Source organism: Podarcis raffonei, chromosome 13, assembly GCF_027172205.1.
Source record: "Podarcis raffonei isolate rPodRaf1 chromosome 13, rPodRaf1.pri, whole genome shotgun sequence".
Classification (NCBI taxonomy): Eukaryota; Metazoa; Chordata; class Lepidosauria; order Squamata; family Lacertidae; genus Podarcis; species Podarcis raffonei.
The window spans coordinates 50,683,569-50,706,839 of NC_070614.1; the positions used below are offsets into that span (position 1 = coordinate 50,683,569).

General features: G+C 49.0%; 2 protein-coding genes and 5 non-coding genes across 8 annotated transcripts; 2 read left to right on the plus strand and 5 right to left on the minus strand.

The window, feature by feature from the left end:
• Positions 1-2,413: 2,413 nt before the first annotated feature.
• Positions 2,414-11,685, minus strand: TMEM107 (transmembrane protein 107). Of its 2 annotated transcripts, none has more exons than XM_053362869.1 (5): positions 11,544-11,685; positions 8,875-8,942; positions 6,548-6,648; positions 5,906-6,002; positions 2,414-2,775 (listed from the first exon to the last, which is right to left on the minus strand). In XM_053362869.1, the coding sequence occupies exons 1-5, from the start codon at positions 11,643-11,645 to the stop codon at positions 2,706-2,708; spliced, it is 438 nt and encodes a 145-aa protein (XP_053218844.1). In that variant the 5' UTR covers positions 11,646-11,685; the 3' UTR covers positions 2,414-2,705. The 2 variants fall into 2 exon arrangements, with proteins under 2 accessions (XP_053218844.1, XP_053218845.1); XM_053362870.1 differs by lacking the exon at positions 5,906-6,002 and adding an exon at positions 4,304-4,400 and having other exon boundaries at positions 2,415-2,775; positions 11,544-11,645.
• TRNAG-GCC (transfer RNA glycine (anticodon GCC)) lies at positions 7,489-7,559 on the minus strand. Its single transcript has one exon. It is a non-coding gene; the product is annotated as a tRNA-Gly (tRNA).
• Positions 11,686-14,383: 2,698 nt separating the features above from the next.
• TRNAS-UGA (transfer RNA serine (anticodon UGA)) lies at positions 14,384-14,465 on the plus strand. The gene has a single exon. It is a non-coding gene; the product is annotated as a tRNA-Ser (tRNA).
• Positions 14,466-15,022: 557 nt separating this feature from the next.
• TRNAA-CGC (transfer RNA alanine (anticodon CGC)) lies at positions 15,023-15,094 on the minus strand. The gene has a single exon. It is a non-coding gene; the product is annotated as a tRNA-Ala (tRNA).
• A 499-nt stretch (positions 15,095-15,593) lies between these two features.
• TRNAT-AGU (transfer RNA threonine (anticodon AGU)) lies at positions 15,594-15,667 on the plus strand. The gene has a single exon. It is a non-coding gene; the product is annotated as a tRNA-Thr (tRNA).
• A 481-nt stretch (positions 15,668-16,148) lies between these two features.
• TRNAG-GCC (transfer RNA glycine (anticodon GCC)) lies at positions 16,149-16,219 on the minus strand. The gene has a single exon. It is a non-coding gene; the product is annotated as a tRNA-Gly (tRNA).
• Positions 16,220-17,921: 1,702 nt separating this feature from the next.
• Positions 17,922-22,475, minus strand: LOC128400563 (transcription factor HES-7.1-A-like). The gene is made up of 4 exons (XM_053362859.1): positions 22,302-22,475; positions 21,847-21,942; positions 20,862-20,940; positions 17,922-18,571 (listed from the first exon to the last, which is right to left on the minus strand). Exons 1-4 carry the CDS (start codon positions 22,344-22,346, stop codon positions 18,111-18,113), a joined length of 681 nt encoding a protein of 226 aa, XP_053218834.1. The 5' UTR covers positions 22,347-22,475; the 3' UTR covers positions 17,922-18,110.
• Between the last annotated feature and the right edge of the window lie 796 nt (positions 22,476-23,271).

The window sequence follows — 23,271 nt, forward strand, 5'->3', positions numbered from 1 at the left end:
TATATTTTAAAAAAGACTTCCCATGTTCTGGTCAGCAGAAATTTTTTTATTTCTTGTTCCTGTTTTTTCTCCTTTATTCCCAATATCATCGTTCCAATCTTGATCCTTTATCTAAGGGGCCTTTGGAATTTTGCACGCTGCACCAATGAAAAATAATGGATTCGATAACCATTTGAGACTATGGAGCGTTTAACTTTAGCCGGTTTAATTTTGAATTTTTTTGGGGGGGGGCAGGGGACAACTCTCCTCCTCTTCATATTTGCTGGAGACTCTCAAGAAAGATTCTGTGGGGATGCCATCTAATTAATGTCTAGGATGCAATGGCCTCCAGATATTTATTTTTATTTATTGCACTTATAGGTAAAGGTACCCCTGACCATTAGGTCCAGCCGTGGGTGACTCTGGGGTTGTGGTGCTCATCTCGCTTTACTGGCCGAGGGAACCAGCGTACAGCTTCCGGGTCATGTGGCCAGCATGACTAAGCCGCTTCTGGCAAACCAAAGCAGCACACGGAAACACCGTTTACCTTCCCGCCGGAGCGGTACCTATTTATCTACTTGCACTTTGACGTGCTTTCGAACTGCTAGGTTGGCAGGAGCAGGGACCGAGCAACGGGAGCTCACCCCATCACGGGGATTCGAACCGCCCACCTTCTGATCGGCAAGTCCTAGGCTCTGTGGTTTAACCCACAGCGCCACTCGCCTCCCAAAGAAGCCATTAAAATACAGTTAAAAACCATGCAGCATCTAGCACATGGGTAGGCAAACTAAGGCCAGGGGGCTGGATCTGGCCCAATCACCTTCTAAATCCAGCCTGCGGACAGTCCGGGAATCAGCGCGTTTTTACATGAGTAGAATGTGTCCTTTTATTTAAAATGCACCTCTGGGTTATTTGTGGGGCCTGCCTGGTGTTTTTACATAAATAGAATGTGTGCTTTTATTTAAAATGCATCTCTGGGTTATTCATGGGGCATAGGAATTCGTTCATTTTTTGTTTGTTTCTTCAAAATATAGTCCGGCCCCCCACAAGGTCTGAGGGACAGTGCACTGGTTCCCTGCTGAAAACGTTTGCTGACCCTTGATCTAGCACAACACATTACAAGCCCCCCCCCCCGAAGTCATTGCAAAAAGAATAGTCATCGCCAACATATTTGTCATAACCTACCTCACAGTGTTGTTGGCAAGGATGAAACAGGGAGGAGAGTCATGTGCGACACCTTGATCTCCTTGGCAGATAAATAGGGTATATAAATGTAATAATAAAATTTGGTCTCCCAGCCTTCTTCCAGGGTCTTTGCGGCAGAAAAAGGGAGGCTTGGCCTATTCATTGCATCCTCGTAACAGCCTTCTGGCATTATCCTGAAATGTCCCAACTGGACCCAGTGAACTTCTTAATGGCTGGGCAGGAATTTGAGCTCCAGTCTCCATGGCCCAGTCCAGTCTATTATCCATTGTCCTAGCCACCTTTCCCACAGGCCGGAAGATGAAGTCTCAGAAGAAGCAAAACGGCCCAGTGAGGAAGGAGAAGCTACTGGGGGAGCTGCAAGACCTTAGAAGCAGGAGAATGACAATATTTGGCCCACGAGGTTATCTGGAGCAAGCTAGATTTCACAGCCCTGTTTAGGGAAGATTTTAATGTCTGATGTTTTATTGTATTTTTATTATTTTGTTGGAAGCCGCCCAGAGTGGCTGGGGAAACCCAGCCAGATGGGCGGGGTATAAATAATAAAGTATTGTTGTTATCCTAGGAATTGAACTACGCAGGCTTTAAAGGGCTCTAGTTTCATCTACTAGTTTAACTTGGCCATAGCAGCCAATGCAAGGAGGGGGAGATGAGAGTCAGTTGATATCACCTTCCTTCAACCTGCGGCTCTCCAAATGTTTTCAGCCCCAGCTGATCTACATAAACCAACAGACTTCATCAACACTACAGTGGTACCTCGGGTTAAGAACTTAATTCGTTCTGGAGGTCTGTTCTTAACCTGAAACTGTTCTTAACCTGAGGTACTACTTTAGCTAATGGGGTCTCCCATGCCGCCGCCATGCAATTTCTGTTCTCATCCTGAAGCAAAGTCCTTAACCCGAGGTACTATTTCTGGGTTAGCGGAGTCTGTAACCTGAAGCGTCTGTAACCCGAGGTACCACTGTACTTTAATGATTGCAATCCAAGTGGCAAGGCTCCGGGCGAATTCATAAGGAGGATGTTATTTTATTCAGGTAAAAAAGTGTAATAAATTTCATACAGCATTCTCTAACTACAATCAAATGTCCTGAATAAATTTTGCACGCACCCGTTATGCCCCCTTAGTCCCTTTTGCAGGGCGGCCCATTAGGCCACAGGCATGGGCTTCACCATTTCTTCTGAAGGAGGAATTTTGGCACCGCAGATGCATGACCGGAAGCTGGAAAAAGCACGCATGGCTTTGTGCAGCGACAGGGCGCTGTTACCACGATTACCGCTGGGGGGAGGCAGCACGCAGCGCAGGAGACGGATCTGTGTTGCTGGAGCTGTGGGTGGCAGCGGGCAATGTGGTACCAGGGAGGGTCAGAGCCCTCGAACAGGTGGCTCGTTCATTCTACCTCTTCTCCCCAATTGTGCTCAGTCTCTGTTTCCCGGTGCCAGCGCAGCTTGGCTCTGCTCAGTTGGTTTTCTTGCCCATCTGGAGTCGTCCCCAACAAACGTCTCCTCCGGGGGTGGCAGGGGCTTCACAGGGGCTTCTTCTTCAAGCCCAAGACCGAGATGAAAAGCAGTATTTCCACAGCGGCAGGCAAGGCGCTGTCAGGGGGTGAAGACAGACAGAGAGAGGGGAGGGGGTCAGTGCTAAGGAGAAGGGCTTCCCCCTTCCTGGGGGGAGAAAAACAACGGCTGGGGAACAAACATGTGAAACACACACACGTATGAAAACATAGGAAGGTTCCTGACATGTTAGGGATCATGTTAGGAATCAAGGAGTCATGCCAGAAGTTGCAAAAAGACAGCTTGCACTCGCTACGAAGAATCGTATTTGAAAATGCTTGTTTTTGAGGCTTTTTTTCATTTTCATTGCTGATACGCTTTTTCTTTTTTAATATTCTGATTATTTGATGTGTGTATATGTAAAATCAAAATAAATAAAAAATTTAAAAAGGAAGAAAGAAAAGAAAACATAGGAAGGGCCTACTGCCCATCTAGTCCAGAATCCTGTTCTCACGGTGGCCAACTAAATGCCTGTGGGAAGCCGACAACACACACAACGTAACAGGCTGTTTTTGACTATGTAACTTCTATTTCAAACACAATTCAACATATAATATCTCACAAAGTGTAATTCCATAGACCAACACATCATGCAAACAGAACGTATCCGAAAAAATTAAAGTCCAATGGATGGTCAGGAGATAAAGTCCATTCAGTTCCTAAATTAGGTATCGTGCCATACCTTCAAGTTTTCCATCTGATATGATATCTACATACAAGGAACATTAGAATCCTCAAAGCAGCGACACGTGGAACACCATAAGATAAGCGTACCATATTGTAGTTATTGCCAATATTGCCCACAGCGCTACCAGCGCCCCCTGTTCCGTGTATTAAAAGGTAAAGGTACCCCTGCCCGTACGGGCCAGTCTTGACAGACTCTAGGGTTGTGCGCCCATCTCACTTAAGAGGCCGGGGGCCAGCGTTGTCCGAAGACACTTCCAGGTCACATGGCCAGCGTGACAAAGCTGCATCTGACGAGCCAGCGCAGCACACGGAAACGCCGTTTACCTTCCCGCCAGTAAGCGGTCCCTATTTATCTACTTGCACCTGGGTGTGCTTTCGAACTGCTAGGTTGGCAGGCGCAACTGAGCAACGGGAGCGCACCCCGCCACGGGGATTCGAACCGCTGACCTTTCAATCGGCAAGCCCTAGGCGCTGAGGCTTTTACCCACAGCGCCACCCGCATTCTGTGTATTAGACGAGGTTTTTTGAATCAAAAATCATGTCAAAAAACTGGGGTTGTCCTATATATGGATAGTAGCGTGGGGGGGGGGAAGCTGTGCGCTGCCGGCCAGCTGGTTGGCGGCCCACGCTCTAGGGAGCTTCCTGCATGCAGTGGCGTGGAGGGAGCAGCTGCCCACTTCGCCAACCCCCAGCAATGGCCCTGCTGGGGTGATGGCGCGCATGCAATTCCCCCTAAAAGAAAGTTCAACAACTTTGGGCCATCTCCCCTCATTTTCTTTAAATTTAGTCCCCCAAAATAGGTGGCATCTTATACATGGGGTCGTCTTATATCCGGAAAAAAATATGGTATATCCACACACATACAGAGCTAAGAGTCTACCTGCAGAAGCCCATGATGTACCAGTAAGTGACCGTCTCCCAGCGCTCAAAGACGAAAAAGGAGAGGCAGATGGAGGCACTGCAGTGGGCAGCCAAAGCTAGTGGGGAGCAGTCAGGGAAACCGGCGTTTTAAAGTGAGGCCTGCAGTAGCAGGCAGCTCCACATGAACTGAGCTTCTTGCGCTGGCACAGAAAGGTGCCAGACATTTTGAGCCTGGGGGTGAACTGGGAGAGAGAAGAAACCATCCCAAAACCAAGGATGAGAGATCAGCCACTCCCCCTCTGAGCATTTGCTGGTTCAAATGTGATTTAGGTGACAGGGACCCACTCCCCAATAGTCACAAGCCAAGATACCAAAGGCATTTACAATAGTAAAGGTAAAGGGACCCCTGACCATTAGGTCCAGTCGTGGCCGACTCTGGGGTTGTGGCGCTCATCTCGCTTTATTGGCTGAGGGAGCCAGCATACAGCTTCCGGGTCATGTGGCCAGCATGACTAAGCCAGAGCAGCGCACAGAAACACCATTTACCTTCCCACTGAAGCGGTACCTATTTATCTACTTGCACTTTGATGTGCTTTCAAACTGCTAGGTTGGCAGGAGCAGGGACCGAGCAACAGGAGCTCACCCCGTCGTGGGGATTCGAACCGCCGACCTACTGATCGGCAAGTCCTATGCTTATTAGTAAATCTGAGGGCTCATTTGGGGGACAGATCGGGACAGATGTAATTTGGTTGTGAGGAACCTTTGACCACCGGGTGTTGCTGAACTACAACTCCCCAGTAAGCATGGTCCACGACCAAGGATGATGGGAACTGCAGTTCGGCAACATCTGGAGGGCCACCAGCTGGTGTATTTTAATGAATGAAATAGCAGTGGGTGTGCCTTCTAGCGGCAGGGACGTCAATCCTACAGAGGCCACAAACATCCCAAGACACCCTTCTCCACTTTGAACCCAGCTACCGTATTTTTCGCTCTATAGGACGCACTTTTCCCCCTCCAAAAATGAAGGGGAAATGTTTGCGCCCTATGGAGCAAATGCAGGCTTTCACTGAAGCCTGGAGGCTTTCGCTCTCCAGGCTTCAGGCAGCTATCCACAAGCCTTCGGAGCCCGGCGGGAGTTCCGGCCAGGCTCCGAAGGCTTGTGGATAGCAGCCTGTTCTGGGGGCTGGGGAAGCTCGGGCTTCCCCCGTCCCCAGCCCCGCAAGCTCTGGGAGCGGCGGCGAGGTTGCGTGCAATCTTTCCGCCGCTCCTGGACCTGTTTAGGGGGCTGGGGTCGGGGGAAGCTCAGGCTTCCCCCGCCCCAGCCCCGCGGCTAAAAACTAAGCCAAGACAGCGAGCGGGAACCATCTTTGCTCTTTGGGGCTGGGGGGGAAATAAAAATCCCCCCCCTAAAAACTAGGTGCGCCCTATGGTCCGGTGCACCCTATACAGCAAAAAATACAGTACTTTCTTTGGAGTAGAAATGCCAGCCAATCCTGGCCAATGCAGCCCCAGCTTCCGCATTTCTTCTGCTTCTCCCACTGCTCGGCAACGGGCAGCAAGGGAAGGAAGCCCCTTGCCTCGCAAAGCTCTGCCATCAGAGGTGGCCGCCATCTCGACTGACCTGCAGAAAGCAAAGATCCACCAGTACAGGCCACTGTCCCACTGTTCAAAGAGGAAGAAGAGCAACGTGATGGAGGCAGAGGCATGGGCGCCTGTGGCTGGAGTGGAAAGGAGGCTCAGTCAGGGAGCAACAATGCATGAAGGGCAGGAACCCCTCGAGTCCTCCTGGGGCAGCTGTGCGGCATCGGGGCTGGCCTACACAGGGGACGGCAACAACCCAGAACGTCCGCGTTCCCAAGCGGGAACTGCCTACCAGCCTTCCTCAGCCTTGCGTCCCCCCGATGTCGTAGGACTACAACTCCCATCGTCCACTGCTAGCTTAGCCAGTGGGTCAGGGATGATGGGCGCTGTAGTCCTACGACATCGGGGGACGCAAAGCTGAAGAACGCTGCCTGATGGACTGAGACGTAAGTGGCTTGGCAAAGCGTCCAGGAGCGGGCATCCAATATGCCTCAGCGCCTTCCGATGCCCACCTGCACATGCACAAGATAACATGGGCATCTGAGTTCAGTTTTTTTAAGCTCTCAGGTTCGGCTCCCTCACGTTGCAGGTCTGATGGGTCCAAGTTGCCCTCTCTGTGGCTTCCCTCTGCCACCCACCCCACAAAGACCCCACGTAACCTACGGCCCTTTTCAAAGGATACAGAGGAGGCTCTGCACATTGTTGAACATGGACACTCCAGAGAGAAAGCCGGCCAACTCCACCGCAAAAAGCCCAAGCGTCACCGACAGGGCAACCACCATCCTGAAGGGAGGAAAACCACAGGGAGGGCTACGTCTTGCGTCTCTAGAAAACCTGAAATTCTGAGCCCAATTACAGTGGTACCTCTGGTTGTGGTACCTCTGGTTGCGGAGGCCCGTTCGCAACATGAAAAGAGCGAAGCCCGCAGTGGCGCGTCTGTGCACGCGCGGGTTACAATCCGCCACTTCTGCACATGCGCGTGACGTCATTTTGCGCGTCTGCACAAGCGGCAAAACCTGGAAGTAACCCTTTCTGGTACTTCCGGGTCACTGCGGGACATAACCTGAAGCAAACGTAACATGAGGTACAGTAATCGGTCTCTCTCTCCCCACCCAGCTCCCCAATCCTCCCTCCCTCTCTCTCTCTCTCTCTCTCTCTCTCTCTCTCTCTCTCACACACACACACACACACACACACACACACACAATGTTTGTTGTTGCCATCTGTCTGTCTCAGGAGACAATGGAGGACTGCACCTTTGGCGGTCAAGTCAAACTACTGGAAGATTACAGTGCCTGTTGTGGCTGTAGAGACCAATGCAGGAGACATGTTTCGTTGCAGGTGGGGCAGATGAAGCCATCCAATTGTGCCGATGTAGACGCATCACAGTGTTCTTCCTCTCTGCGCTCCTGCCAGCAGTCATTCCTCCACACGCAGAGAGAAAAGGCAAGCCACAAAGCCAGGGGTGGGGAACCTGGGGCCTCTGACTGTTGCTTGGACCACAGCTTCTATCAGTCCCAGCCAGCACGGGCAATGGTCATGGATGATTTGGAACTTGTTAAGTAGAAAGCAAGCAAGCAATAAAAGAGGGGTAGGATAGAGGTTTATAAAATTATGGTGTCATGCATTGGCCGGGAATCGAACCCGGGCCTCCCGCGTGGCAGGCGAGAATTCTACCACTGAACCACCAATGCAATACGCTCAGGCCTGGAATTTCTTAGCAAATATGCCAAGTATGAAGGACATTAGAGCCCTAGGCAAACACAAGCTCCTCTTGAAGGCTAATTGTCTGGAATTTCCCACCGCAAAAAAAGATCATTGGCCCATCTGGTTGTCGGCCTTTTTTAAAAAAAAACCCTCCACCACCTTTAAAAAAAGCAGAAGTCTTTCCCTTGAGTGCACTTTTAAAGCACCATCAGCCTTAGCAGCAGAGGCAACAGACTGATCCGTGGCCAACTTTGTCAGTCCTCAGATGACAAGAGGCAGCCGATAATCAGCTCCAGCAGCAGTCCTGCTCCTTCTCTTCTCACGCCATCCCCCCCACCCCTTCAGGGCTTTAATCTAAACCTGGATTTACAGCCGCAGTCAGCTAGGTGGAGCAGTGGCCACATCTGCTGTGAAGACAGCAAGCTCCCAACCCTTTCGCGGGACAGAGAGGTGCCATTATCTGGTGCTGTGCTGTTTTTCCTGTCTGTTTTAAACAGATTTTTAATAGGTATGTGGTCTGAATTCTATCGGTGTCCTTAATGGTTACTTTTTATACGTTTTCAGTGGTCCTCATTTATAATCTGAAAAGGTTAGGGTATAAATAAATACAGCATCAGCGTCATCCAGCGCTGACGTTTGCTAGATGATGAAAAACATGAGAAGCTGGGAGACATCAGCGCTCTCAGCAGCTCCAGAGAAAGAAGGGCGATGGAACAGCAATGTGAGGTTACAACATACACACAGCTTTCACCATTATTATTTGCACACCTTGCAAGCACAGATTCATAAATCCACATTTCAAAAGGAAACCTTTCAGACCATGAATGTTATTAGGCAGCCAAAAGGAACAGGGCAGAGGAAGGTGGGGAACACGTATTTTTCTGTCATTATCAGCTTGCTTTTCGGGGCTGATAATATACATATTTTCCTAATATTTATATCCCACCTTTCTGAAAGCAATCAAAGTGTCTTACAAATAAAACAGAACAAAGCAACATTCAGATAATCTGAAAACCTAACAACTGGGGCAACCCAGTCAGACAGGTGGGGTATAAGTAACAGATTACTATTATTAATATTATTATTAACAAGCTTTAAAAGATGCAGCAGTATCTAAGTCCTTATTTTAAATACACATTCTGGAAAAGCCTACAAAAATAAATCAGCGTATTTCTCTTGGGAGCCTGTTTCAAGTTATGGCCACTGCAACCAAAAACCTTTTTAAAAGCATAAAAAAATGAAGAGCAGCAGAGGTACACAGAGAAGGGCTGTAGCAGAGAAAGTCCCAGGCAGAGCACTTACTCTGTGTCTTGGTTCTCAAACTCCTCCTGGGTGCACTGGAGAGGCAGGGAAGCGCGGACATTGTTTTCCTGGATTGCAGAAGACAGAGAAACCACTGCATTCACCCATCAGAAGAACAAGGTAGCAGTAGCCTCAGAACCTCTTTACTACTGCACCGGTTCCATTATGCTTTATCTATTTTGTATTTATTTACATTTATATCCCAACTTTCCTCCAAGGAGCTCCAGGTGGTGCACATGGTTTCCCCCCACTTTATCCTCCCGACAACCCTGCAAGGTTGGCTGAGAGGCCGTGACTGGCCCAAGGTCACCCACCCAGTGGGCTTCATGGCCGAGTGAGGATTTGAAGCCTGGTCCCCCCTCAGATCCTAGTCCAGGGGTCAGCAGACTTTTTCAGCAGGGGGCCGGTCCACTGTCCCTCAGACCTTGAGGGGGGCCGGACTATATTTTGAAAAAAGAACGAATTCCTATGCCCCACAAATAACCCAGAGATGCATTTTAAATAAAAGCACACATTTTACTCATGTAAAAACACCAGGCAGGACCCACAAATAACCCAGAGATGCATTTTAAATAAAAGCACACATTTTACTCATGTAAAAACACCAGGCAGGACCCACAAATAACCCAGAGATGCATTTTAAATAAAAGCATTGTAAATGCTGATTCCCGGACTGCCCGCAGGCCAGATTTAGAAAGCGATTGGGCCGGATCTGGCCCCTGGGCCTTAGTTTGCCTAACCATGCTTTAATCTCTCTTTCCTTTCCTGCTGCTCCCCGAATTCCTATGAAGAAATTCCTATGCCCCACAAATAACCCAGAGATGCATTTTAAATGAAAGGACACATTCTACTCATGTAAAAACACACTGATTCCTGGACCGTCCGCGGGACGGATTAAGAAGGAGATTGGGCCGGATCCGGCCCCCGGGCCTTAGTTTCCCTACCCATGTCCTAGTCCAGCACTCTAACTACTACACCCACACCGGCTCTCACCCTGTTCCCATCCCGTTCTTCTGTGGCAAGAAATAGAGGTACCCGAAGAAGCAGAAACATTCAGAGGCGTGGCAAAATCAAGAGAGGTCAGCAGAATTATTGTGCGGTCCAAATGTTAGGCTGTTCTCTACAACACCTCACATGTGGTAGGAGTGACAACACCATCCCCTTTCAGTACTTGAAAAAGGTTTCGGTTTCTTGCTTCCCAGAATCCCTTTCTCTCTAGAGCAGCCAGAACTCCCAAAATATTATGGATTATGTGTTTTCATTTCGTATTTTTATGCCATGAACTGCCCTGTGAATGTCAAATGAAGACTAGTACAGTGGTACCTCGGTTTACGAACAGTCCTGTTTACGAACTACAGTGGTACCTCGGGTTAAGAACTTAATTCATTCTGGAGGTCCGTTCTTAACCTGAAACTGTTCTTAACCTGAAGCACCACTTTAGCTAATGGGGCCTCCCGCTGCCGCCAGAGCACAATTTCTATTCTCATCCTGAAGCAAAGTTCTTAACCCAAGGTACCATTTCCGGGTTAGCGGAGTTTGTAACCTGAAGTGTCTGTAACCCGAGGTACCACTGCATTCGGTTTACGAACTCCGCAAAACTGGAAGTAGTGTTCCGGTTTCTGAACTTTACCTCGGTCTACGAACAGAAGCCGAACGGTCGAAGGGCACCGGTGGCGGGAGGCCTCATTAGGGAAAGCGTGCCTTGGTTTAAGAACAGATTTGGTTTAAGAACAGACTTCAGGAATGGATCAAGTTCGTAAACCGAGGTACCACTGTATACGAATTTAATAAATAATAATAAACCATTGGTTCCATCTAGCACGGCCCTTTTCCAGGTTGGAAAAGGCTGCTCTACAGCAAGGGTTCTCAAAGTGTGGCGTGGCGCCAATTTGAGAAATACCCAGGGTTGCCAGGGGAAAGAGCAAACTCCTATCTCGCCTCTCCCCGCCACCCCAGTGCGCCTCCTAAGGGGGATCAGCACACAAACACTGGGCACCCCACCCTCCTCGCATGCCATCTATGAGGGCCAACAATATAATCTCTATTTCACCCACCAATCCTTGAACTAAAATCGCATTTCTGTCCCATCCCTGCGAGGCATCTGCTCTCAGAAGGCCATATTTAACAGCGCCAGGCAAACTGCCCGTCTTGGGCAAAGGCTGAAATCGGGGTCTTATTTTTGTTGACGCTTACCGTATTTTTCGCTCTATAGGACGCACCCAACCATAAGACGCACCTAGTTTTAGAGGGGGAGAACAAGAAAAAAAAATTCTCTCCCTCTCTGCGCAGCGCCTCTCCATCGAAGCGAGGCCAGGAGAGCAAGAAGGATCGGGCGGCTATCCCTGAAGCCAGGAGAGCGAGAGGGGTCAGTACGTACTGACCCCTCTCGCTCTCCAGGCTTCAGCGAAAGCAACGCTGCACTCCGGAGGCTTCGCGTTGCTTTCACTGAAGCCATGGAGCCTGCATTCGCTCCATAAGACGCACACACATTTCCCCTTAATTTTTGGAGGGGAAAAGGTGCTTCTTATAGAGCGAAAAATACGGTACTTGCGGGAGACAGAAGATCTTCTTTGGAAAACATAAGGCCCATCACACCGTTAAAAAAAGAAATAGGAGCACGTTGAGAAGGGGAAGGGATGGAGTTTGGAGGCTGGGAACAGGTTTCTCACCCTGGACCAGAAGATGGTGATGACGATGACCAAATGGGCCGTGAGGGTCAGGAATCGTGAGGGAACCAGTCCGGTGACCAAAGGCATTGTCTCTCCCAGCATCCAAAAAGTGAGAAATCCTGGCAGTAAAAGACAAGAGAGAGGCAGGGACATCAGTAGGAACCCAAGAGCCTGGCTGCTGAAGTGTGTGTGTGTGTGTGTGTGTGTGTGTGTGTGTTAGTCTAGCATCCATTTCTGACAGTGGCTAACCAAATGTTTATAGGAAACTTGCAAGCAAGACCCTGTTCAGAGGCAGAAAGCCTTCATGACTAGTAGCCACTGATAGCTTCACAATCCTCCATGAACTTGTCTAATCCTCTTTCAAAGCCATCCAATATGATGGCCGTCACCGTCTCTTGTGGGAGCAGATTCTACCGTTTACGTGCTAGGTGAAGAAAATATGGGTTTAGCAACAGAGAGTGCTGAAATAAATAATAATAAATTTTTATTTATACCCGCCCTTCCCAGTTCAGAAACCGGGCTCAGGGCAGCTAACAACAAATTTAAAACACTTAATTGTAAAAGCAGCATCAAATACAGTATAAAAACATGAATAAGAATAAAATTCAAAGTTCAGAAATCAATTTAGGGGAAATCCATCTAAAAAGCATTAGATAATCCCCAGGGCTAGCTGGCTGAATTAGTCCTACTTGGGCCAGCGAGGAGGCCAGGGGAGAATTAGCTGTGGGGTCTCAGAGCGGGTGATCTTCATAAAAGGGGAGTGGGAGGGAAGAGAAGGGAAATAAAAGATCAGGCTGGATTCAAATTAAAGGCCAGGTGGAATAGCTCTGTCTTACAGGCCCGGCGGAAGGAGGTTAAATCCTGAAGGGCCCTAGTCTCATGGGACAGAGCATTCCACCAGGTTGGAGCCAGCACTGAAAAGGCCCTGGCCCTGGTGGAGGATAGTCTGACTTCCTTAGGGCCCAGGACCTCTAAACTATGGCTATTCATGGACCTTAAGGTCCTCTGCGGGGCAGACCAGGAGAGGCGGTCCCGTAAATATGAAATCAATTCATTCATTCTTTGACAAAAGAGAGAAAGGTATCATCCTTTGTTTGAGCCCAGCATGCAGAACAGGGGTAGCCAACATGTGCCCTCCAGATGTGGATGGACTCCAACTCCCATCAGCCCCAGCCGGCATGGCCATATGGTCAAGGATGCTGGGAGCTGGAGTCCCCAAGCATCTGGAGGGTAACGCATTTTCTGCTCCCGATTTAATACGTCCATCTGTGAACAAAGCGAATGTTAAGCACGAAATGGTCCATGAGCAGCACAAAATTAGATCCACAAACCTCAATTGCAGCAAATGACAATAAAATACGGGCTTGCTGCAATACAGCAAACAAAACCAGATTTCCACCAGCCACCATGAAAACATAGGTTGTGTTTTCCCCCTAAGATCTGTTCTATGTGGTTTTTGTAAAAAGTGCCTCGCCAAGAACATTCAGGCATCTTTTATTGCACATAAAACTGTATTTTAAAAGAGGCAAAACTTTTACAGAGACCAGGGCCCTGCGGGATCTGATTTCTTTCTGCAGGGCCTGTAAGACAGAATTGTTCCGCCTGGCCTTTGGTTTGGAATCAGTTTGATTCCCTCCCCCTCTTTCTTTTTCCTTTCTCCTCCTATGAAAAGGCTGCATCCTAATGTTTTAATGTTGTATCGCAATCTTTTAAATTGCATTTCAATCAACTTGTTTTTATTATTGGTTGCTAGCCGCCCTGAGCCCGGTGTTGGCTGGGGAGGGCGGGGTATAAATAAATTATTATTAATAATAATAAATAATAATAATAAATAATAATAATAATATTACAAGCAATCTAAAATCGTTTAAAAAGTTGGGGTGGGAGGGTGAGGGGTCCACCCTGCTTGCCCCAGAAAGAGGCCATACGCTTCCCCTCCCCCAACCACCTCCTTAATTGATTAGACACCAAAAGAGGTGCAAATAGGGTCGCACGACCCTCGCCCCATGTCAGGCAGGCACAAATGCGCATGCGCCCTTAATCCCGCCTCAAACAATTAATTTGAAAAACGACAGAGCAGTTATACCCCCCCCCCCGAATTTCGCCTACAACAACCATATAAAGCCTCCCCCCACTGCACCCCCGTCTCCCGCCAACCATTTTGGCCCCAAGTTCGATATACGCGAGCGCCGCATACCACCCCTCGGGCTTAGGGCCTCGCCGTTAGGCCTCGCCGTTGCCCCTGACAACCCCTTTGGAAGCCTCGAAGCTTCTTTTTCCCATCGCGAGAGCTTGAGATCACGGGCGAGTCTTAGCCGGCCATTTTGCCTGCGGGCACCCAAGGCCTGCCGGCTTAACCCTTTACTTGCCGAATTGTTCTCACCAGCTTTTCTGAACCCGCTCGGGAAAAAAGTCGGTTTCCGCCGCTGCAGCGACTACGAATATATGTGATAGATTTAGGGCAGGAGCTTAAAAACCACTCACATATCCAAAGGGGGAGGGTGAAATGAAGCATGATGCTGCATTGCAAAGCAGCCAAGTCCATCATTGTTATTTTCCCCTTTTCTATGGACCCCCAAATGGCCCAGGGGAAAATGCAGGAAAATGCCAGCTTCTGAATATTTGTAATCGTTTTTATTTGCAGCTGTTTTCCCTCTTGCTTAGACATTTTACAAACCATAGCAGCTCATTTTCCCCTTGCAAAATTTGTCAGAAAGAAAGAAAGAAAGAAAGAAAGAAAGAGGAAGGAAAATGAAAGGAAAGAAAAGGCGATCCAACGAATTTTCTTCCCAACACCGATTATCTACTTTTGGATATGGTAATAGCAGCGGTTATACGGAGCTGTGATGGCCGAGTGGTTAAGGCGTTGGACTTGAAATCCAATGGGGACTCCCTGCGTAGGTTCGAATCCTGCTCACAGCGTGCTTATTTTGCGCGGGTTTTTGCTTGCAGAATCCGATTTAAACCGCTCGCCTTTCTCCTCTCCCCCCTCCAGCTAGAAGAGCAGACGACCAACAAGCTGCGCCGATGCGAATTCGCTGCCACTACTAATAATTAGCCCACGTTTCCGCTCTCATTTTCCGCAGGTGGTTAAAATGGGGTGTGTTTTTTCATTGCATCTTGCTAGATTAAATCAACGGGTGTCATTGCCCCCCCAGATTTCATGCAGTAGGACAAGCACACACAGAGAGAGAGCAAAATTAAGAAGCAGAAAAAGCAAAGCTGGAAAACTCCAGCCTTGGAAATTCATCACACCCAACCGGTTTGTTTGCTAGATTTTTATTTCTAGCAAAGCAGCAGCTCCAGCTGCAACGCATTGCAAACCGCGTAAGTCCCCAGACTTCGAGCGGGAATTTCTTGAACCGATTCAAGTAGGTAAACCTATTTTGATTTTTGGAAAACACCCGGAAGGAGACGCAGCTCCCCTGCCTTTTATTTTTTAAATTACGATGATTGTTTGAGCGGCAAGCAAAAACACCTGGAGATGCCGGGGATTGAACCCGGGGCCTCGTACATGCGAAGCACGCGCTCTACCACTGAGCTACATCCCCCTCCGGCCTCTTGCAGCTTCCGCTGACGCCTCTTTGTACTGACAATCTGCAGCCGTCATTGCAAATTGCACACCATTTGCCCTTTGCACAAAGCAGGGGAACTAACGATGTTTTTAACTCTTATGTCCGCCACCCGCCCCTTCCAACCCGCTTCCTCTACATTTGCATCAAGAAATCGTTTTGTTTTACCCAGCAAAAGGCGGAGAGGAGGCCCAGGTCCCTGAGCAAGTGCAGAGCGCCCTGAACAGGGTTGTGTTGCACGTGCACAAAATGGCCGTTTTGCAAAGATGCATTGCACGTTTGCAGCCCTTTAGCTGCACGCAATAGTTTTCCACGTAAATGAGAACACGTAAATAATTCTTCCACTGCCCGATCTCGCTTTTAAGAGTTTCCAGCCGTCCAGCAACTGTTTCCTGAAAAGAACCGAAGTGATTTTTTTTTTGTTTTGTTTGCATCTATACATAGTGAGATTACAGAGCGGGCAGCCCGTTTGCCAAGTGGCGCCGTGGCTTAGTTGGTTAAAGCGCCTGTCTAGTAAACAGGAGATCCTGGGTTCGAATCCCAGCGGTGCCTTTTTCTTTTTTAAAAAATTCTCCCGTTCCAAACCTCCCCAATATCCCAAATTATACAGCTTTAAAACAAGCAAAGTTTAACAAGCATGGCGTGCAGGAAAAAATAATAATACTCAAAAGCATTTCATGCTTTCTAACCTTCCTTTCTCATTGCTTGCTATTGCACGCCCGTCTTGCAAGCAAAACAGCAACAACAACTTGTGAGTCTGCTTTGACGATCGCCTGAAGCCGAGAGGAGCGATCGACTAGAACTTTTTTAATCCCCTCCCTTCTCCAGCCAGACAACTGTCGAGTTTAAAAAAAAGGAAACACAACCAGGATTCAAACCGGGAGATCCAAAAGGAAGGAATTTGCCTGCGATGCACACTTTGCCTGGGGGCTACTCGGCGAGGAAAATAATGCAAGGTTGGGACTGTGGCCGTGGGGAAAATATTTTGGGGACAGAAAAAGAAACTGAGAAAGTTAAAAAAAAAAATGCAAGTTGCATTGGCCGGGAATCGAACCCGGGCCTCCCGCGTGGCAGGCGAGAATTCTACCACTGAACCACCAATGCCATCCGCGGGAAAAAGTTTTCCCGAAGCATCTATAAGATCGCTCTCGCCGTCTGCAACAGTTCACAGCTGCATCCCGAGTTTTGAGCTGCAAGGCATGTGAAGGAGTGGACAGGAAGTGGATCTGGACCTGCGGGTAGATCTCTGAGTTTCCCCCTTTTAAGCAACAAGCAACAGAATGGTTCCCGCCCCACCCACCTGCCTCCCATAATTGTGATAATTGAAGATAATTCGGGGTATCCAGAAAGAGGCATTTGCCTGGGAGGGCTGTGAACTCTGCTTGCTTCAGGTTCAGTGCACAGATCCCTGGATTCAGCAAATTTTTAATCCTAAATGCATGCCTTTTGCACAAAAGCTCTGATTGATGGATCTCAGGACAGAGGCTAAAAGCAGTTCAGAAATGAGATTCTAGGCGTGTTTTTGAATCCCTGTGTGGCCGACCCTCTCCATTAGCCTTGAGCAGAGACTAACTCTGCCTTAAGGAACTGGCGCCCCAGCCCCAAGATGTTGATGGACTACAACTCCCATCATGCTGGCCTGCGCTGATGGGACTTGGAGTCCAACAGCATCTGTTAAGTCCACAGCGCCTCTCCGCCACCGCTAACCCTCTCCCTTTGGGGAATTTGGCAGCGACTACTGCAGCCATCACCCACCCATCCAGATGTTTTGGACTACAACTCCCATTAGCCCCTGTCTGTGTGGTGCTGGAAGGCGAGAGGTTGGTGAGCTGATTCCATAACACTTGAAACGAGTGAATTTTGCAGTGTTGTAATATGTGGGATGGAGCGTTTGCACCGCGCAGTGCATGGATGTATTGGGAAGTTTTAATGTTTGATGTTTTGCGATGCTTTTATAATTTCTTGGAAGCCGCCCAGAGTGGGGTACAAATAATAAAATTATTATTATTATTATTATTATTATTATTATTATTATTATTAAAGCAGCAGATAAGACCAGGACATTCCTCTGTCTTAAAACGCACGCCCTACATAGAAAATGAAGGCACACATATTTTTTTCCTTTTTTTGGTATCAGAGAGAAAACCATTTATTTAAAAATCAAGCCAGGATCCAGAAATATTCTGCCTTGGGGTTCTTCAAAAAGAAAAGCAGCCCTCCACTCTCGGGAATATACATAAATTCAGCAGACAAGAACATCTTAAGGAAAAGAAAACACCTCACCGATTTCCCCCACCACCCCGTTGCTGGATTAGGCCACTCCAGGCCTAATCCACAGTTATAGTCCAGGTTCATTGCATTGCAGGGCGTTGAGCTAGATAACCCGTGGGATTCCTTTCCAACTCTATTATTAGACCTAATTATGAGATGTCAAAGAGCATTCTTTGTCAATCAGTACAGGGAAAGGAAGGGAATCGACCACCGCCCCAGAAAAGAGGGGCCCCATCCAAAAAACAACAACACCACATTGGACAACATACCGTATTTTTCGCTCTATAAGACGCACCAGACCACAAGACGCACCTAGTTTTTGGAGGAGGAAAGCAAGAAAAAAAATATTCTGAATCTCAGAAGCCAGAACAGCAAGAGGGATCGCTGCGCAGTGAAAGCAGCGATCCCTCTTGCTGTTCTGGCTTCTGGGATAGCTGCGCAGCCTGCATTCGCTCCATAAGACGCACACACACATTTCCCCTTACTATTTAGGAGGGAAAAAGTGAGTCTTATAGAGCCAAAAATACGGTAAAACCCATAATATACAATATATAGAGAATATAATATAAATTTACGAGGAGGCGGAAATCTACCACCACCCCAGAAAAGGGAGGCCCCATCCAAAAACAACAACAACACATTCGACAACATAAAACCCATAATATACAATATATAGAGAATCTAATATAAATTTACAAGGGGGTTTTAGAGGGGAGAGGACCCTTCAAGGCCAGGGCCTCCATACGTTCAGCGCCTGCGGGGACTGCGGCGAGGAGTTCCGCGTTTCCGAGAGTTTGTTCTGCTGCGCCCTGCTGCAGCTACCCTGCTGGGCCGACCCCCCGAGTCGGGCCTGCAGTCCTTGGCTGGCTGGGTAGGTGGACGAAGGTGGGTGCAGGACGTAGGGGGTCCCACTGAGTGGGGGGCTGCACCCGGCGAAGACATCTGGGCTGTACCGCTGCTGCAGGTCGTAGCTGGGGGTGGGGGCGGCCGGTGGGGGCCGGTGGACTTCCCTCCGTGGGCTGGCTGTGATCTTCTCCATGCAGTGGCAGATGTGCTCCATCAGGTAGGCCTTTTTCCCCGTGCAGATGCCTGGACTGGCCCGGAGGAAGTGGGTGGCTTGGGTCAGGCACTCCCGGTAGCCGCTGTGGTACCTTTGCAGAAGGGCATCTTCCTTGTGCTTGGTCTCTGTGGTGTATGCAGCAAGAAGGGTGGAATAAAGAAAGAGAGAGAGAGAGAGAAATGACAACAGTTTAGAGATCCGCTGGGCAACTTGCAAGCACACCTCTCAGGGTCCAGATTGGCAGGGCGGCCCCCGAAAACAGGTTATTTGGTTTCCCTTCCTTTCCTTTTTTTTTTTTTAAGAGAGAGAGAGAAATCCCAGGCCATTGGAGACCATGTTGAGGACAGAAATCACGGTTATGTAAAAGGGCCTTGAGAGATGGGGCCCAGAAATTCAGCGTTCCCCACAAACCTTCGTCTTTATGGGTTTGCTAACCCATAAACCTAGAAAGCATCTTAAAAAGCAGAGACATCACCTTGCCAACAAAGGTCCGTATGGTTAAAGCTATGGTTTTCCCAGTAGTGATGTATGGAAGTGAGAGCTGGACCATAAAGAAGGCTGATCACCAAATAATTGATGCTTTTGAATTCTGGTGCTGGAGGAGACTCTTGAGAGTCCCATGGACTGCAAGAAGATCAAACCTCTCCATTCTTAAGGAAATCAGCCCTGAGTGCTCACTGGAAGGACAGATCCTGAAGCTGAGGCTCCAGTACTTTGGCCACCTCATGAGAAGAGAAGACTCCCTGGAAAAAACCCTAATGTTGGGGAAAATGGAGGGCAGAAGGAGAAGGGGACGACGGAGGACGAGATGGTGGGACAGTGTTCTCAAAGCTACCAGCATGAGTTTGACCAAACTGCGGGAGACAGTGGAAGACAGGAGTGCCTGGCGTGCTCTGGTCCAGGGGGCCACGAAGAGTCGGACACGACTAAACGACTAAACGACTAAACAACAACAGGAATACAGTGGTACCTCGGGTTACGCTTCAGGTTGCATACGCTTCAGCTTACAGACTCCTCTAACCCAGAAATAGTGCTTCAGGTTAAGAACTTTGCTTCAGGATGAGAACAGAAATCGTGCTACGGCGGCAAGAGGAGGCCCCATTAGCTAAAGTGGTGCTTCAGGTTAAGAACGGACCTCCGGAACGAATTAAGTACTTAACCCGAGGCACCACTGTATGGCAAAAGGCTTTGTTGTGCCAATGGTCCATCTAGCTTAGTAGTGGCTGGCAACAGCTCTCCAGGGTTTCAAGCAATGTCTCCTCCCAGCCGTACCTGGAATTTGAACTGCATGCAAGGCGGATGTTCTGCCGCTCAGCTACAGCCCTTGCTCAACACTAAGGTCCAGCGCCGAGGGCCTTCTGGCGGTCCCCTCACTGTGAGAAGCAAAGCTACAGGGAACCAGGCAGAGGGCCTTCTCGGTAGTGGCACCCGTCCTGTGGAACGCCCTTCCATCAGATGTCAAAGAGATAAACAACTACTTGACATTTAGAAGATATCTGAAGGCAGCCCTGTTCAGGGAAGTTTTTAATGTGTGACATTTTAATGTATTTTGAATCTTTGTTGGAAGCTGCCCAGAGTGGCTGGTTAAGCCCAGCCAGATGGGCGGGGTACAAAAAATAAATTATTATTATTATCCGCACCAGAAATGTCAACTACCTTGGAGAGTGATGCGGAAGGGAGGCCCAGAGACCCATCAAAATATGCACATACATTATATAGGATTTCCAAGAGGTTTTCCCAGTGCTGGGGGCCTGTTTCCTCGTGGTAAGGTAAAGGTAAAGGCCAACTCTGGGGTCGCGGTGCTCATCTCACTTTATTGGCAGAGGGAGCCAGCGTACAGCTTCCAGGTCACGTGGCCAGCATGACTACGGAAACGCCGTTTACCTTCCAGCCTAATATATCCTGGAGTCTGTAGTTCACCCCCCACAGAACAACAATTCCCAGCACCCTTTGCAAACTACAATTCCCAGGATTCCTTGGGGAAAAGGTGGTGCTTTAAACACCTAATGTGCAAACCTTCATTGAGTGCCAGATTTCCAAATAGGCACAGAAGGCACCGGTTTATGGGCCTTTTAGAGGTGCTGCGACGATGGATCAAAATAATATTGATTTGATCATGGAAGAAAATTACAATCAAGCCAAGCAGAAGCTTGAAGATGATTTGCGAGGGGGCCTCTCAGATTTCGACTGCCTAGGGGCCTCCTCAGGGCAAATTCAACTACTAGGAAGTTAAACCTGTTTCAAAAAAATTCCTGGGGAGACTGTTATTCCACACCTAAGTCCCTCGCTCCCTTTCCCGAAAAGCCTTTCCATTTCTCCGGAGGGTTGTTTTCTAAAGTTGCAACAATAATAAAAGTAAAAAAAAGTAAAAACAATAATAATAATAATAAAACAACGATACAAGAAACGTTATACCTGATAAAGGCTGCGTCTTCAAAAACTGAACTGTTTTTTGCAAAATTTCTGCTTTTTCCACTTTGGGGTTTTTAAGTCTCTGCAGGGGGGAGAAAAAACAAGACAAAAGAAGAGGGTGGGAGAAAAAAAACGGGGAAGGAAAGTAGGGGTGAAAATAAAATATTCTTTGTTTGACTTGCGGGGGGCGGGTTGGGGCTTTAAAACAGGCGGTGGACATCAAGAGAGTTAGGCTTCAGCTAGCTGGGTCTCAAACTCTTGGTGAGTTAGGGACCTGCGGAAAGACAGGCTCCAGGCCCAACCTCCACAGCCTTGCAGGATATCTTCAGGAGAAGAAAAGGCTCCGGTGTAAACCCTACACAAATCCGGAGTGGAGTCCCTAAAACTGTTGGATGGAGCCTTGTTTGCCTCCTTCCGGCAACTCCTGCAGCCAAGCTGGTGCCAAACGTCTTGCTCTGTTTTCTTTTGGACCACATCAGCCAAGCCGAGAGGGGGGGTCTTGTCATCTGGGCAGCTCCAGACACACACACTGCCCAGGCTTGCGCACTTCGGTGCTGCAACACAGCAGTTTGGCTTCACCCCCGGAGGCGCACTCCATTGTCTCCCCAGACAGACCAACGACGACAACAAACCAAAACCCTGCATTCACAGCACATTTCCACCCCATCCCCCTTCCCAAAGAATCCTGGGAACCATCCTTTCCCTCCCACCCATCCCTTCAGAACTACAATTCCCAGCACCCAGTACGAACTACAATTCCCAAGCTTCCTTGAGCGGGTGCTTTAAACGTGCTGCATGTAAGCAGCCGGAGAGAGGGAGAGATGGGGCCACTCCCCTTCCCCAAAAATGATGGGAACCATCGTTTCCCCCGCCGCAGAACTACAATTCCCAGCACCCAGTACGAACTACAGTTCCCAGGCTTCCTTGAGCGGGTGCTTTAAACGTGCTGCATGTAAGCAGCCCGAGAGAGGGAGTCCCTTGCCCTTACCTCGTCCTGGGTGGCTTCGAAAAGCAAGACCCGGAGCCGGTCGAGGCTTTGATTCATCCTGTCCCTGCGCCTCTTCTCCATCAGGGGCTTCAGCAGCTGCAGAGAGAGAGAGGTTGTGGGGCAGGAGGGGGAGGCCAGGCGGTGGGGAAGGAGGAGAGGCGTGGCGGGGATGGAGGCGAAGGAGGGGAAGAGGAAGGAAGAGAAGAGAGAGAGCTTTTGAAACAGAAAAGCGGATTCCCATGCCGAGAGAGGGCCCGATTCTGCTCTGAGCTCCAGCTTCTGGTGGGGGCAGAGTTGGAATGAAAAAAAAAGGGACCCCCGGAGGTCATCCATCCCAACCCCCGCTGCCAGGCAGGGAGAAGAAGCAAGCCTCTCCACCGAGAGGGGAGTTGAGAGCAGAATCTTGCCCTCGCGGGGCCCACCTGCCAGCCAGCCAGCCCGGATGCAACTGGTACCTTCTTCTCGTCTTTGCGGTCCCACTTTTGGCTAGTCATGGTCATAACTTGCAGGAGCCAAAAGGATGGAGGATGGAGGGCTTGGTCTCTCCTGCGCGCTGGACTCTTCTTGGCTTGTGGACCCGGGAAAGAAACACGAATCCCCTTTCTCTCTCTCTCTCCTATCCCGCTCTTCAAAGGCCCCGGGGTCCCTTTTATATCCTCCCTTCCCGCCCCTCCCACGCCCAGCCTCCCCCGCATCCCAACATCCCCCAATTCGAAAGGAAAGTTCGCACCTTCATCCTCCCTTTGATCTCCGCGTTCCACCCTGGGAGATGGAGCGTGTCGCGCACACTTGCAGCTCCAGCCGTTGCTAGGAGGGGGGAAAGGGAAAGTTGGGAGATTCTCCTCCACATTTCCTTATACTTTCTGAGTTGGAGAGGAGAGGAGTCCTTCTATGTTGTTGTTGTTGAGTCGTTTAGTCGTGTCCATCCATTCTTCTTTATGGTCCAGCTCTCACTTCCATACATCACTACTGGGAAAACTATACGGACCTTTGTTGGCAAGGTGATGTCTCTGCTTTTTAAGATGCTGTCTAGGTTTGTCATTGCTTTTCTCCCAAGAAGCAGGCGTCTTTTATTTTCGTGGCTGCTGTCACCATCTGCAGTGATCCTGGAGGCCAAGAAAGTAAAATCTCTCACTGCCTCCATTTCTTCCCCTTCTATTTGCCAGGAGGTGATGGGACCAGTGGCCATGATCTTAGTCTTTTTTGATGTTGAGCTTCAGACCATATTTTGCACTCTCCTCTTTCACCCTCATTAAAAGGTTCTTTAATTCCTCCTCACTGTCTGCCATCAATGTTGTGCCATCTGCATATCTGAGGTGGTTGATAGATCTTTTAAATCTGACTGCTAGGGAAAACCTAGCAAGCGACCAGAAGAGGAGATGCCCAGAACCACTTTGGGGAAGTTAAAAAATAAATAATTTTAAA